This window comes from Gallus gallus, chromosome 18, assembly GCF_016699485.2.
Source record: "Gallus gallus isolate bGalGal1 chromosome 18, bGalGal1.mat.broiler.GRCg7b, whole genome shotgun sequence".
Classification (NCBI taxonomy): Eukaryota; Metazoa; Chordata; class Aves; order Galliformes; family Phasianidae; genus Gallus; species Gallus gallus.
Window position 1 is genome coordinate 1,724,674 of NC_052549.1, and position 14,446 is coordinate 1,739,119.

The 14,446-nt window shown below is 49.3% G+C and overlaps 1 protein-coding gene across 1 annotated transcript in view; it reads left to right on the forward strand.

Annotated features, from left to right (window-relative positions):
* Positions 1-14,446, forward strand: part of DNAH9 (dynein axonemal heavy chain 9) — a 179,819-nt gene that overhangs the window by 52,053 nt on the left and 113,320 nt on the right. Inside the window, exons 34-41 of the mRNA XM_415585.8 lie at positions 16-124; positions 1,668-1,815; positions 3,398-3,572; positions 6,989-7,162; positions 7,835-8,042; positions 11,102-11,267; positions 11,865-11,967; positions 13,320-13,559. Coding sequence (XP_415585.6) covers positions 16-124; positions 1,668-1,815; positions 3,398-3,572; positions 6,989-7,162; positions 7,835-8,042; positions 11,102-11,267; positions 11,865-11,967; positions 13,320-13,559 — 1,323 coding nt within the window. The remainder of the gene's footprint in view (positions 1-15; positions 125-1,667; positions 1,816-3,397; positions 3,573-6,988; positions 7,163-7,834; positions 8,043-11,101; positions 11,268-11,864; positions 11,968-13,319; positions 13,560-14,446) is intronic.

Consider the following 14,446-nt stretch of genomic DNA (forward strand, 5'->3'; position numbering starts at 1 on the left):
GTGTGCCATATGCAGGTGCTGACCCTGGCAAGCAATGAGAGAATCCCCCTGAAGCCAACAATGAGATTGGTGTTTGAGATCAGCCACTTGCGCACAGCCACCCCCGCAACTGTGTCCAGAGCGGGTGAGTCCTGGTCTGACCTCACCCCTGGGTGTTGCAGGGACAGATGGGGATCCAGTGCCATCCACCAGACTTCTGTTGGACCGCGGTGAAAGTTCCCAACGTGGGATCACACTTGCCTTTGATGGGCAGAGTATATCCCTGAAGCACGTGGGCAAACTGGGGATCCTAAACCCAAATCTGTGTATCTTGGAGATGTAACCACAGCTCTCTGATGCTGATGGACGATGGCAGCAGCAGCAGCAGTGCTGAGTGCTGCAGTTGTGTGGGGCCCTGTATGGACAGTCCATATCCCAGAGAGCCTCTAATCTTCAGAAGAAGTGCATGAAGTGTGAGAGGAAGAAGTGAAGATGTCTCCTACATTCAGATTTTGGGGGAGTGAGACCAGAGCAATAACATGACTCAAGCAGGACCATGTTCTGACTTTGAGTCAGTCAGGAGATGTGGTCATGTTTCCTAGGTTATGTCCCTTCACTGTTAGTGTTTCTCCTCCTTGTTTTATTCTACGGAAGGGTTGTGAAGTGGATTCACTGAAGAGCAGACGTTTCTAGGGCTATATACAGAATCGTAGAGTGGTTTGGGTTGGAAGGGACGTTTAAAGCCCGTCCAGTCCCACCCTGTACCATGGGTTGGCTGCTCCCCCCACCCCCAGCTCAGACTGCCCAGAGCCCATCCATGGCCTTCGGTACCTCCAGGGATGGGGCACCCACACTTCTCTGGGCAGCAGTGCCAGGGTCTCACCACCCTTGGGGTAGAGAACCTCCTCCTAACATCTGACCTGAATCTCCCCTCTTTTAGATCTAAATAATTCCCCCTTGGTGTATTACCACATTTCCTGGCACAGAGTCCTTCTCCAGCTTTCCTGTATGCCCCTGTAGGTACTGGAAGGCTGCAGTGAGGTCTCCCCAGACCCTGCTCCAAGCTGAACACCCTCAGGTCCCTCAGCCTTTCTTAATAAGAGAGGTGCTCCAGCCCTCTGAGCATCTTTGTGGCCCTTCTCTGTACCCACTCCAACAGCTCCTCATCTTTTGTGTGCTGGGGATCCCATGTTTGGACACAGTATTCCAGATGGGGCCTCATGAGGTCAGAGCAGAGGGGGACAGTCCTCTCCCTGCCCACTCTGTTGATGCAGCCCAGGGTACTGTTGGCCTTCTGGGCTGCAAGTGCTCACTGCTGGCACATGTCAAGATTTTCATCCACCAGATATCAAACTTCTGTTAACCCTTCCTAGTGATGGCACCCCCACAGAATCCCATGCCTGGCTGTATTGGTGTTGAGGAGCCTACATGGCACACCCTGCCCAGAGCTGCACAGCTCCTTAGCCCTTTCTGCCAGCTTTTGCCTGTTGCTGTCCCTCTGTGATGAGGGATGGTTACAGTGGTGGGGATGGAGGGCACAGCAGTGCCTGGGCTGTGGATACCCTCTATGATGGGGTGTGTAATGGGGCATCCAGGTGTACCTGGTTGTGTGAAAGTCACTGAGCAATTCTGCTGAAGGCCAAGAGTGGTCCTTGCTGTGTCCTCAGTATTATTTTCTCACCCTGAAGGGATCCTGTACATCAACTCAGCAGATCTGGGCTGGAATCCCCCAGTGAGCAGCTGGATTGACAAACGAGAGATCCAGTCAGAAAGAGCCAACCTGACCATTCTCTTTGATAAGTACCTGCCACCTTGCCTGGACACCCTGAGGACAAGGTACCATCTGCAGCGACTGTTTCCCCAAGGGCAGGAGGAGATGCGCAGCCCCCACACTGGCTGTGCTATGCTGGGAAGACATGGCAGTAGAGGGGAGAAGTTTCCTCCTTCCCCTTAAGAGCTTTGAGCATCACTGGCTTAACCACAGAGAAGCAGTGAAACAAGGCAACACTCCTGCCCACCTTTATTGGCAGATCTTGTTTTCATCTGATTGTGCCTGTACTTCTTGTGCCAGTTTTGCATCTCTTGGAAAGTAAATCCAGGAGGTCCTAAAGAGAAAGCCTTCTCAGACTTCCAAAGTATCAGGCTGGACCTGAGTCCACCCCAGAAGTTGTTTTTCAGTAGCGCAGGTTTTAGACCACTGCTGAAGAAGAGTTTTCAGTCTTTAGTGCGGGTGGTGGAGAGGTCAGATCTCCTTTTTCCTTCTTCCCTCTTTTTTCCCATGTTTCTGAGAGAAGGTAGGATTGCTCTTGAGGCAGTTTTCTCTTTAATTTCTTTTCTAATGCATTTGAACAAAATGAAATCAGTCTGTGCAGACATCCAGCCTGGATGTATTTCACAGTTGGACAGCTGTCCAGTGCATATGAACTTGCAGTTTTCGAAGGGCCCTGATCCTTCTTGTGTTGAGTTAGTTCCCAGGTGAGGCCCACAGAGAAGTCCTGTGGGTCTTGCTCAATCATTAAGGGAGAGAGCTCTCTTAATCCTCATGTGATGAGGATTGGCCGAAGTAGAGTCCCAGCAAATCTGAGTAAGGAAGCTTCTCACATCCTCTGCTTGCTTCCATTTTCCTTCAAAAACCAACCAACAAATGAACGAACAAAAGAACACACCAAAAAAGTCAGGATACAGTTGAGCATTGGTGTTATTGATCAAAATGAGGACGTATTAGAAGGGTCTGAATTAGTGAAGAGAGTTGCCTTTGGAAATTAGAGTTGGGTAGGAGTTAGCAGGGAGCTGCTCTCTGTGGGATGAAGCTGACTGTGGCTGCTAGCAGCAAAGTCCAGCGGACACTTCCCACTCTGCTGAACGTTGTTGTGTCAGAGTGTGAAATCCGTAGGATCAGCTGCAGACAGCCCTGAGCTGAGTATTTTGGTAGCTTGCTTAATTCAGAAATTGTAGCACCAACCTTTCAAATAGCTATAATTACTTCATGGAGGACTTCAGTTCTGCTACAGTATTAGTTTGGAATTCTGTAAGTGTAGCTTAAATGAATGTAAAATGGCAAGATGAAAGGGTTTATTTTATTACTCCTCTATTTGACCGCTTTTGAACTCCCCGTGTTCGCAGGAAATCATTGCCTTTAGCAAGGCTTCCATTTTACTTCTTTCAAGAGGATCAAAGTTTTAAAATGCTTGAAACTTCCGATTACTGTTATTAGCTGTGTATGTGCTGTTGCCAGCAGGCCCAGCAAGGAGAATGGGGGCTCTCCTTATTGCTGTACTCGTGAATAAGACATGCACTGAAGAAAAGTAAAATGCTAATATTCTGAAAGAAGACTTTCTAGGCTTGTCTTCCTGTGTTGTGAGCGACTGCAGTGCTGGACCCAATTACATTTCCTGTGCTTTTGACTTCCATCCCTTAGGTTTAAGAAGATTATTCCCATTCCTGAGCAGAGCATGGTTCAGATGTTGTGTTACCTCCTTGAGTGCCTCCTGACGGAGGAGAACACACCTCCCGACTGCCCCAAGGAGCTGTATGAACTTTACTTTGTCTTTGCTGCTGTCTGGGCCTTTGGTGGATCAATGTTTCAAGACCAGGTAATGAGAAGCCGCTACTTCATCAATCTTCTATGCAAGTCTCTTTCTTCCTCTTTTTTTTTCCTTAATACTTTCCAAAACGTAGTGCTCTATCAGTAATGCTGGTTTCCTGAGCCTTGCATGTAGATGATAATGAACTTGAAATATGAACATAACAATTCAGTTTGCAAAAAACCTCATAGCACCAGAAGGGGAGGGTGGAGGGATCAAGCAATGAAAGGGTGTTTGTTCATGCACGCGTTTCAATGGGGAGAAACACAAAGTTAATTTATAGAGATGTGTGGATAGATTTAATGTGATCAAGTTAAATGTGGTTTATCAGGTGTTGTATCAGCTGAGCAGCCTTTCAGCCATCACATTGCACAGGTAGACATTGTGCTGTGTGACACAAACCAGTCGGTCCTTCAGCACCACTGGCTTTTCTTAAAAAGAGGTGTGTGTCAGGAACTGGTAGTCCTCAATTTCTGATAAAAGCATGTAAGAAAGAGAAATGGTCAGCAGGGCACGATGTGCCCTGGGGATTATGGGTGTCCTTTTAGGTGGAGGTAGTGGCTGTGCTCTCCAAGGTGCTGTTTGCTGGAGGAGGGCTGTCAGACAGGATCAAAAACTTGATGCCCTTTGGGTGCTTAAGTCTTTAATCCAGCCAGAATTGTTATATGGCTGATGAAAATCTGTGATGATTGTAAATGAAATATGAAGAAAGTGTCCCTCTTTAGAGTGTGTGGGTCTCTTAGGGTCTGGCCAAGGCTTTTGCAACTGCTGTTGGACCTCTCAACTTCCTTGCCCCTGCATTAGTGCAGTGGAGCAGCTGCACAGCTGCTTTGCCAGCTACTGGGGTGGGTGGTGGTGGGCACACAGCTGGAGCCCCCTCTGGGCAGGCAGCTGGTTCCCTGGAGTGAGCTGCTGGGCACAGTCAAGCTTTTGGACCCTAGACTAGTGCTTGAGGGCACAACCTAGAGATCAGTGTTGTCTTGGGGTAGAAGGGTTGATCAGGCCATGTATCACCAGTCTCTGACAGTCAAAGTACTCTGCTGTCTGAGAGGCAGAGGAAGGCAGGGCACTCCTCCGTATGCTGCTATCCACAGTATATCTATCCTATAGATTAATTGCAGCTGTCAGCCTCTGTATTCATCAGTTTGCATTAGATGAGGTGGGTGTGATTCCTCACGTGGTGGTATTATTGTAGGACTGAGTTTTCTCAAGGTCATCATCTGATAGTGCGCAATTTAAACTCCCTCTTCAGACCCTGGTGCTCAAAGTAGAGCTGGAACACAGTGGCTTTGGTGGGAGCTTTGGTGTGGGAACTTGCAAGGATCTTCTCTAGAGTTGCCCTGGGGAAGCAGAGGATAAAGGGGCATTTCTCTCCCCCTTGGCATCTTGTTCTGCCCCATTTCCCAGCTGCATGGCTCAGCTTGGAACAGTGTGCCTTAACATGGGCCAGAAACACCTGCTGGACTGTTCATGTTTGCTTCATGGCAAGGAGCTTTGAGAAGTGATAAGCAACTGAGGCCAGACTTGGTGCTTACCAAGAGCCTTCATGCCTCCTGGCACTATGTGAGCTGGGTGAGAATGGCTTTTGTGGTCCTTGTAGAAGCCTTAACCCCTCAATTTCCCATGTGATAGTTGAGAAATAGTTGTCCTTAGTGCGGGGGGATAAAAAAGAAAACGACAAAGACTGGGAAACACTGTGTTTGCTCCTGCAGTGCAGATTGCTGTGCAACCACAGGAGCTCACAGCTCCTTCAGCAAGCTGGCTGGAGCGCAGCTGCTTGGCCAATGGATGCCACATCCCCTCACCCCACAGCTCTGCTCCTACACCCATGGCACTGTTTGCAGCCGTTTCTGCACTGCTGGGGTCTGGTGGGCTCCCAGAGCCTCGTGGGGGCTGCAGGAGGATGCACACAGTGTCCCTGCGGGATGCCGCCTGGCATGGGGCTGCTTCTGATGCTCTGTAAATGTCAGCACTGAGAGCAAGGCTACGGCGGTCCAAGTGCGGGGAAGCCTGATGAAAAATGATCCAATATAAAATCTGTTTATTGCTTTCCATTGAAGGTGCCCTTCGCGTTGACCTTTTGCTGCTGAAATGTCAGAAGAAAAGAGTCGGGAAGGCTTCTCACCACTCCGCATGTGGTGGTGGGTAGCGGGGCCCCTGTACAAAACCAGATGATAAATTTGCCTTTCCAAGGCTCTGAGATCAGTGGCGATCTGTACAGGGTTGTTATTAAGGAAGCAGTCTGAGCTGGAGGCTGACCTGGCAGTGAGGCTGGGGCTGGAACCCATGCAGCTGCAGGCAGCTTGGGCTTTAGGAATGAGGGCAGCACTGCGAGAGGGCTTCCAGCACTGCTGTGTGTCCCTCCTGCTCTGCTGCTGGCACCGAGCGGTTGTGACAACGGGAGAATGGAGGATTACAGTTATTCCCCTTCTCTGAACGGCACGAGGATGCAAAATCAGGAATAGGAGTAAGCTGGTTTTAGGATCCTCTGGGCTTTTTGATGAGTGATGGCTCAGGGAGCTTCACAGAGGATGTTTGGTGTCAATTCAAGCCCTTGTTTCCTGGTGGAGGCTTATCAGCCTGGGGGCAATGTTCTGGCAGACCCAGTTTCTGGCCTGGGAAAGCACGTGGCATAGCAGTGGGGGGAGAGTGCCATAGATGCCCCAGAAAGACTCTGTATTGTTTTAACAGCATCTTTCCCCTCCCCTGCCACTCCTCCCTTGGGCAGAAGGCTGAAATACCCCCGATCTGCATGTAGGCTTGCCTGGTGTCATACAGGAGATCCGTGTCAGAGGAGGAAGATAAGCACATTTTTCAAGTCCTGAACCAGCACTGAAATTAGCTCTTGTAAAATTCAAAATGCTCTAAAACCTCCATGCTTGGAAGGACATAATGAGGAACAACAAGAAAGCAGAGCCGAGGGCGCACGGTCCCTTCTGCTGCCTCGGTATATTGGCACAGTCCTGTTGCTCCAGAACACCGTGGTTTACAAGAAGCCAGAAGACAACAACTGATATTAATAGAGTGCTGTGATTTATGAGGAAAAGCTTTAGTATGCATGCTTTGACTAACCATGGCCACCAGTGTAGACAGATGTTGTGTCCTTGTCTGTTGGAAGAAGCAGGCACCACAAATCAATCAGGCGGTCTGTTTAGTCACAGGCACGTATTGCTCTTTTTCAGATTGATCCATCTATCTGCTGTGAGAGTGATCAGCACAGAGGATGAATTATTTAGATGAGTAAATAGGAGCGATGAGAGGAAACGAAGGAAATGAAAAATTAGGCTTAATAATAGGAAAAAGAATAAGACCATTATACTGTGGAATATGTTTTAAGCCCATTTGGTGGACTGGGGCTGATAACGCTCTCCAGCACTGATGAATTCCTCCAGATTAGCATATTTTCTTCCCTTTCTGTCTCACAGCTTGTGGACTACAGAGTGGAGTTCAGCAAGTGGTGGGTGGCGGAATTCAAGACCATCAAGTTTCCCTCCCAGGGAACCGTCTTTGACTTTTACATCGATCCAGAAACAAAGAAGTTTGAGCCTTGGTCTAAACTGATCCCCCAGTTTGAATTTGATCCAGAAGTGCCATTACAGGTTTGTGAGCCTTGTGTAGATTGGTCGTGCATTTGGTGACTGTAAGCACCCGTTGGGATGATGCATAATTAAACATCAAGCACTTCTCAATAAGAATGCCCTCCTGCATGGGGTACAAATAAATCACCTGGTTTTCATTACGGTGCTTGGACTGTGCAGATCACCTTCTGTTGGCCTTTCACATACAACCTGTGTGCAGAGTGCTGGGTTTGGTGGCAGCTCACCGAGAGCAGAGAGACGGTGTTGGGACAGAGCCCCCGAGACAGCACGTTGTTGTGCTGCATCTGTCTCAAAACAGAGATGTTTTTATGAGCTAGGCAAAAAATGTCTGCAGGTAGAGAGCTGCATTTGCCAGCTGCGCTTCCCTTTCCTTTTGGAAGTGCTGCTGTGAGCAGATGACTTGAAAAAGTCGTTACCGTTTTAGCACAATGTGTGTTTGTGGGGAGATCCAGATGCTGCTGCCAGCATCCAGCTGTCAGGGTTTCATCTGCATAGACAGTTTAATTTTAATGGCTGGCAGCTGTGTATCATTCCCCTTCCAGGTGTGGTCTACAAACTGGACTCTCCTCATCCATTCCCTCCTCTCCCAGTTTTTCTGCTCCCCGGAGCGTGGCTGTGGGGTTGTGGCAGTGATGGGAAATGCTCACCCTCTCGTTCCCCCCCTGCCCTCAGGCATGCCTGGTGCCCACGGCCGAGACGGTCCGGCTGCGGTACTTCATGGATCGGCTCCTGGAGCGCCAGCGCCCCGTGATGCTGGTGGGCAGTGCGGGCACTGGGAAGTCTGTGCTGGTGGGGGACAAACTCTCCTTGCTGGACACGGACGCATACGTGGTGAAGAAGGTCCCGTTCAACTACTACACCACCTCTGCCATGCTGCAAGGTGAGGCAGCAGCCAAGCCACGGGACTTCTGTGGCTGTGTCAGCAGAGGGGTGGCAGCGGGCAGAGGGCTTTTTATGTGGGCAGATGGTGATAAGGCTGGGGGTAATGGTTTTAAACTAAAAGAGGGGAGGTTTAGGTCGGATGTAAGGAGGAAATTCTTCACTCAGAGGGCAGTGAGGCCCTGGCACTGCTGCCCAGAGAGCTGTGGGTGCCCCATCCCCAGAGGTGCCCAAGGCCATGGATGGGCCCTGCACAGTCTGAGCTTGTGGGAGGCAACCAGCCCATGGCAAGAGTGAGGCTGGGGGGCTGTGAGGTCCCTTCCAACCCAACCATGCTGTGGTTCTGTGATTCTCTGAGTTCCTCTAGCATGGTACCTCATGCCCAGGAATCCCATAGGGTTCAGACTGGGACATGCACTGCACCTTGGAGGGAAACCATAGGTGAGCTGCCTGGTAACCTACAGGTTTTGTTTGATTTGTGTGCTCTGTGCTGATCCTTTGCAGTCCTCAGCTCCTGGTTTCATGGGAGATGACATTTTCCAACATGAGAATTCTCAACACTGATGATTCCAGTTCAGGGCTGTGCTGAAGTATATGCTTAAATCCACTGCTATTTTGCACAGCATGCAGCTCATTCTTGACTTGAGGTTTGTCTTTAAGATGCTTGAATTTAAGCCATGCAGAATAAGATAGGATTTGTGGCTAGGATCCAAACTGTCCTCAGGATACAATGATGGGAATTGCATCCCAATTACCAGGGAGGATGGTGTGAAGGGAGATAGGCAAGGCTGGGAGCCAGGGCTGCCTGCTGCTGTCCTCTGCATCCCACTGCAGCCCAACGTGTCCCCATGGAGCAGGTCTGCCCCCAGCCTGCATGGGGGCTCAGATCCCTGGGGACCAAGGCAAGGTCAGTTTGCTGTGTGGTTTCTTCAGAAACAAAGAGAAAGATGGGGATTCTTGCAGAGTGGACCTTTTTGGAAATGCTTTTTTAATTTGAGTTGCCCAAAAGACAGAAAAAAGTTATTTTTGTGTGTTTTTATTAACCCAGAATGGAACAACCCAACTTGCTTTGAATTAAGAGCACTTGAGGGTCACCATGAAGCAAAGCAGTTCCTTTAAATCACTCCTCTACAGCCTTTGCTGTTGTGGCCCACGTGGCCTGAAGTCCTTTTGCTCCCCTGGCCCTGTATGAGAGCACCATCCCTGAAGCATCACCGAGGCCTTGTCAGGGGCATGGTGATGGCAGAGGGCTCCCTCTCCCCCTGCCTGGTCCCGTTTTTCCTTTCTGGGCTCTCTCTGGGATGTCCTGGAGCCATTGGATGGGCTGAGCTACTGTGAGCAGTGCTGCCGTTTGTGCACCCCTGGCAGTGTCCCTATTTGCTGCAGCCATCAGCTGTGGTCTGAGATGGGGACATTCCTCCTCTGCAGAGGGGAACATCTTGCTCGGGGATGAAGACATGGCTGCAAGCCTTGTGCTGGGAAGCATGATTGATGCTGCTCGGCAGGCTTCCCCGCTGCTCATTTTTTAGAGCTAATTTGTCCCTTTTGGTGCAGTTTGTCAGTTGGCTGCTTTTTCCCCCAGCAGGCACCTCTTAGATTTGTAAAACATGGATACAAAGCAGTTCTCTTGTTTTTTTTTTTTTTTTAGTTTCCTTTGAAAAAATAAAAAGACCCAAACCTTGAAGCCAGCAATTTCTTACACAAGGTGCCTGTCCCACCCCAGCAGGCAGCATACATGAGTGATGCTTGCAATGTCCCATCTGCAGGGATTGTTTCTTTCCGGTTCCAGCTCAAGTTTGCAGCATCACAGAGGTAGAGATATGGACCCGTACTGTTACTGTGGGATGTGGCTTCCAATTAAAATGCATCTTTCACAGACGTGTCGCTTGATCCTCAGTAATTGCGTTTCAGTGTGATGAATCTCCTGAATACTTGTGTAACCTCAAAAAGGGCTGATTTTATATGTTCATTAAGGGCTAATTAAATTTAAATTAAATGCTTATTTGAAACACTTAATTTAACTTGCTACCAGAAATCTCAAATCCTATGGTTTTATTGAAGGGGGGGAGATGTTCCACAAGATTCATCATCTTTCTCTGCTCAGTTCATTCCTTTGTGCAGCCACTGTCTGCAACCAGAAATGGGCTGAATTTTGAGGGGTGGGGAAGAAAAGCTGTCGGAAATGCATTGGAGCAGTGCAAAAAAAACCAGAACAAATGGTGCCATAAAGCATACATAATTCATAGCTTGAAAAAAACAGAACATAAATCTCCCTTAATAACTTCTGCACATGGTAATGATTGGATTAAATGTACATATTAAACAAGGAGAGTTTTATTAAAGTTTGCAGTCCCGTTTGAATTTGCAGGGCTTGCCTAATTACAAAGAATCACTGCTTGCTGTGCTGCTACAGATGTGCTGACAACCCAGGCTTTGTAAATGGGACTAATTCTGCTCTTGGGACTGGTGGCAGTGAGCCCCTAAGAAAGGAGTGTGCTCCGAGTCAGTCCATGGGAGAGAATCCATCACACCCAACAGAAGACAGCTGCTTCTGTTTGGTTTTCCGCTTGCTGAGCCAGTAAAGGTAGCTCAGAATCAAAGGAACCAATAGCTACGAGACATTATGTGCAGAAAGGTGAAATGGCTTTTATTAAATACTGGCCTGGTGTTGTAAATATTCACTGTGCTTTACAGTGTACAATATGTAACCTCAGCCTTCTGCTGAAATCGAGTAATATTTTCCAAAGCTCTGAAACAAGAAACTCTCCTTTGTGTCCTTTCCCTTGCTCATGCGTGACCCAACTGAAATCTGAGGGCTAATCTGGCAGCTGACATTGGATATGAGTGTTGTTAAATTGTGGGGAGGTTTGGGTATTGTGGGAGGGGAGCAGGGAACCGATGTGGTTCCTGTTAGTAGAAGTAAAGGATGCCTGCCCTGTGCATCACCCAGCTCCTTGGCGTGGAGCTGCATGTGGCGTGGAGCTGGGGGGAGGGGAGCCTGTTTTATTTTTCAGCCATGACCATCTGGTGGTTTAAATTTGCATCTCTTCCTCTGTACAGGTGTGCTTGAGAAGCCTCTAGAGAAAAAGGCTGGCAGAAATTATGGCCCTCCAGGCACCAAGAAGCTCATCTACTTCATCGATGACATGAACATGCCAGCAGTGGATGCATATGGGACGGTGCAGCCCCATACGCTCATCAGGCAGCACCTGGACTATGGGCATTGGTAGGAGGCTGACTGGGCTGCACTGCTCAGACCTTTTTGTTCAGGCCCAGATTTTGGGATGGCTTTTTGGAGGATGCTGCAGTGCAGTTCTCTCTTCCGGGCCCGTGTTTGCCATTGCATCTTTCTGGGCTGGAGGATTCTGGGGCACGCTCAGGGGTTTGCCCTTCCCCAGCACACCAGCTTGCTCGCTCCCAGCCTGGCTGAGACGTGCTTGGCTCTGCTCTTGGCGTGGTGTGTGGCTGTGGTCTTGAGGCAGAATGCTCAGCATTGATGCCCTGCAGTGCTGAGAGCAGCGGGAGGTGGTGGATCCACCCCCTGTGGGAGTGCAGCATCCCTGCTGAGCCCCCGCTGCAAGCACCTGATGTTTGCACTCAGACAGCAGAAAACAAACATTTTCTAGGCAGAGGTAATTTGAAGAAAAAGCAGTGACAGTGCTTGGGAAGGAGATGAGTGCAGTTATATGTTGTAGCTGGCAGTGCTGCGAGAGATAAGGATGTTCTCAGCTCTGCATATAGGGAACATCGGGCATGGGCCTCCAGTGCAGCCCTGAAGCCAACCCAGACGTCATGCTCACCCTGCTGCCTGTTTTGCCTGCAGGTATGACAGGACCAAGCTGTCACTGAAGGAGATCACAAACGTGCAGTATGTGTCGTGCATGAACCCAACAGCGGGGAGCTTCACCATCAACCCACGCCTGCAGGTAGAGCCTGGAGCAGGGCAGGCCTGCTGCTGAGTTCATCTCACAGGGCGTTGTTGGAGCATGAGGGCAGAGGAGAACCAGTCAGGGATGCTGCTGTTGTTTTATCAGTAGAAATGGTATGAATCAGTTGGGTGACCGAAATTCATAGTGGTAAGGCTGCAGACTCCTTCCCTTGTCTGTTTTTCCTTGCATTTTTCTGCTCCATCAAAGGAAACAGTCACAAGTTGCTGGCCGGCTTAACACCTACTTCTGGAACAGCTTTGGATTCAGACGAACAGATTTTGCCTTCATTTAGCTGCTGTTGACCTCTGGAGCATAGCTTATTAAAGCCTTTTGGTTTCTAAAATTCCCTGATGGAGCTGGCACTGTACTCTCATTAAAAAAAAGGAAAAGAAGTACTAAAAAAAAAAAAAAAAAGACATGACCAAGTGCTGGTGATAGAATAGAGTCACACATAGAGTCACAGCATGGCTTGGGTTGGAAGGGACCTTACAGTCCACCCAGTTCCAGCCCCTGCCCTGGGCTGGTTGCTGCACACCAGAGCGTCTTGTTACATACTACAAATGTAGATTGTAGAAGAGATGTTAAACCTCAGGGATTGATTTTATTGGAGCTGGGAGGCTTGACCTGGGCCAACAGTCATCAGCTCTGCCCCTCCCAGCTGCATCACAGCTTCTTGGAGAAGTCTCATGACCAGAGTCAGCCAAAGCCATGGCTCATTTTAGCTGTTATGTGTTAGAATGAAGTGTTCCATGGCTGGAAATGAGCACCTCCATTGAGGGATGGGTCCCACATCAGTCTTCTGGGGAATGACACCTTCCAAAGATGGCATGGGTGTAGCCATCCTGTTTTGGGAGGGAAGGTTCAGTGGGATGGGAGAGCCAAGTGTTACTGCAGTCTGAGTGCTGGGAAGAGGCCAGAGGCTGCTGGAAGAGCAGATGAAGCCACAGAAGTCAGGATTTGGGGAAGCAGGCTCTGAGCGAGAGAGTGAAGCCAAATGGGCTGCCAAATAGAACCACTCTTAGTGTTAGATTTTTGGGGCTGCAACACAAGTTTAGCTTACCTCTGCTGAATCTGAAGCATTGAAACACAGTGCATGGGGAGGGGCAATACTCTGTCAGTTGGTGAGACCGTCAGGTAGGCTGAACTTCTAATATATGGAGAAATGCAGCTGAAAATCTCGTTTAGACAGCTGAAAGAAGTCACTTGCCAACTTTCCTCTGCTGGGAAGTTGGAGTTGGAAAATGGAAGATGTCCTTATTCTACATGGACAAGAGTCCCCCAGGGCCTTGTGCCACAGGGGTGGTTGCACAGCCCCCTGACCTTTGCACTTCCTCCTTTCTCTTCCTCAGCGTCACTTCTGCGTCTTCGCCCTTTCCAGCCCTGGGCAGGACGCCTTGTCCAGGATCTACAGCACCATCTTAATGCAGCACCTGGCAAACAGGAATTTCTCAGGAGCTGTGCAGAAGTCAGCTCAGCAGCTGATCTCCCTGGCCCTGGGCCTGCACCAGAGGGTAGCTGCTGCTTTCCTGCCGACGGCTATCAAGTTCCACTACATTTTCAACCTGAGAGACTTCTCCAATATCTTCCAAGTAAGTGCAGCTGTCATTTTGTGGCACTTGGAGCCCAGCTTGAGGCTGCAGATGCGTTTTCCCCACCTGTGACGTCTCAGCAGATGCCCTCCCTGGGCAAAGAGGAGAACCTCAGTCCATTCTGTAGTCCGTGTTTGGTTTTAGATGCATTCCAGGGCCATCACCCAGGGCTGTGAGGAACACCAGTCTGAAGCTGGTTTGCTCTCCAGCCATGTCTGTGGGAGGGGGTGCAGGTTTGGGCTGTGTGGCTGTAAAATAGGCCAGCTGAAGGGATTGTTGGGTTCCTGACGTCAGTACTTGTGAACAGTCACACTGAAGTGACTGTCAGTGGGTGCAATGGTGCTGGCTTGTCTTTTTGAGTCTTAGTGTGACAGCCTACATTGGCACATCCTTGTAGTTTCTCCATGGTCAGGTACCCAGCCCACATGTGACAGATGACATCAAAAGCACTGATAAATAGCTTGATTCCAAGTCAGCTCTCAGTTACTGACTGAATCACTGCCAGAACCAGTTCCCTACCAAGGAGAAGCTGCCAGCCTGATAATGAAGTTTGAGATGATGAGGTTTGAGTCACCCTAACCTGCGAGCTGTTCTTGTTTGTTTGTTTTACAAGAAGGTAATAAAGGCTTGGATGCCTCCTGCAGTAATGGCGAGCAGTGGGAAATCTAAGAACAGGAATTTGAACAAATTAGTAACTTGGTCACACCCAGGAGGAATCAGACCTGTCATTAGTGCTCAGCTGCACATCACCAGCCTTTGCCTTTAGTGTGGGCCGTACTGAATTCTGGCTTCTAATCCGTGCTTTGAGAAGCAGAGAGAGAAGCAGCAGATGAGTATTTTAGTTTTAACTGTGGTCTGTTTGAAGCATGTCAAGGCTTTGGGATATC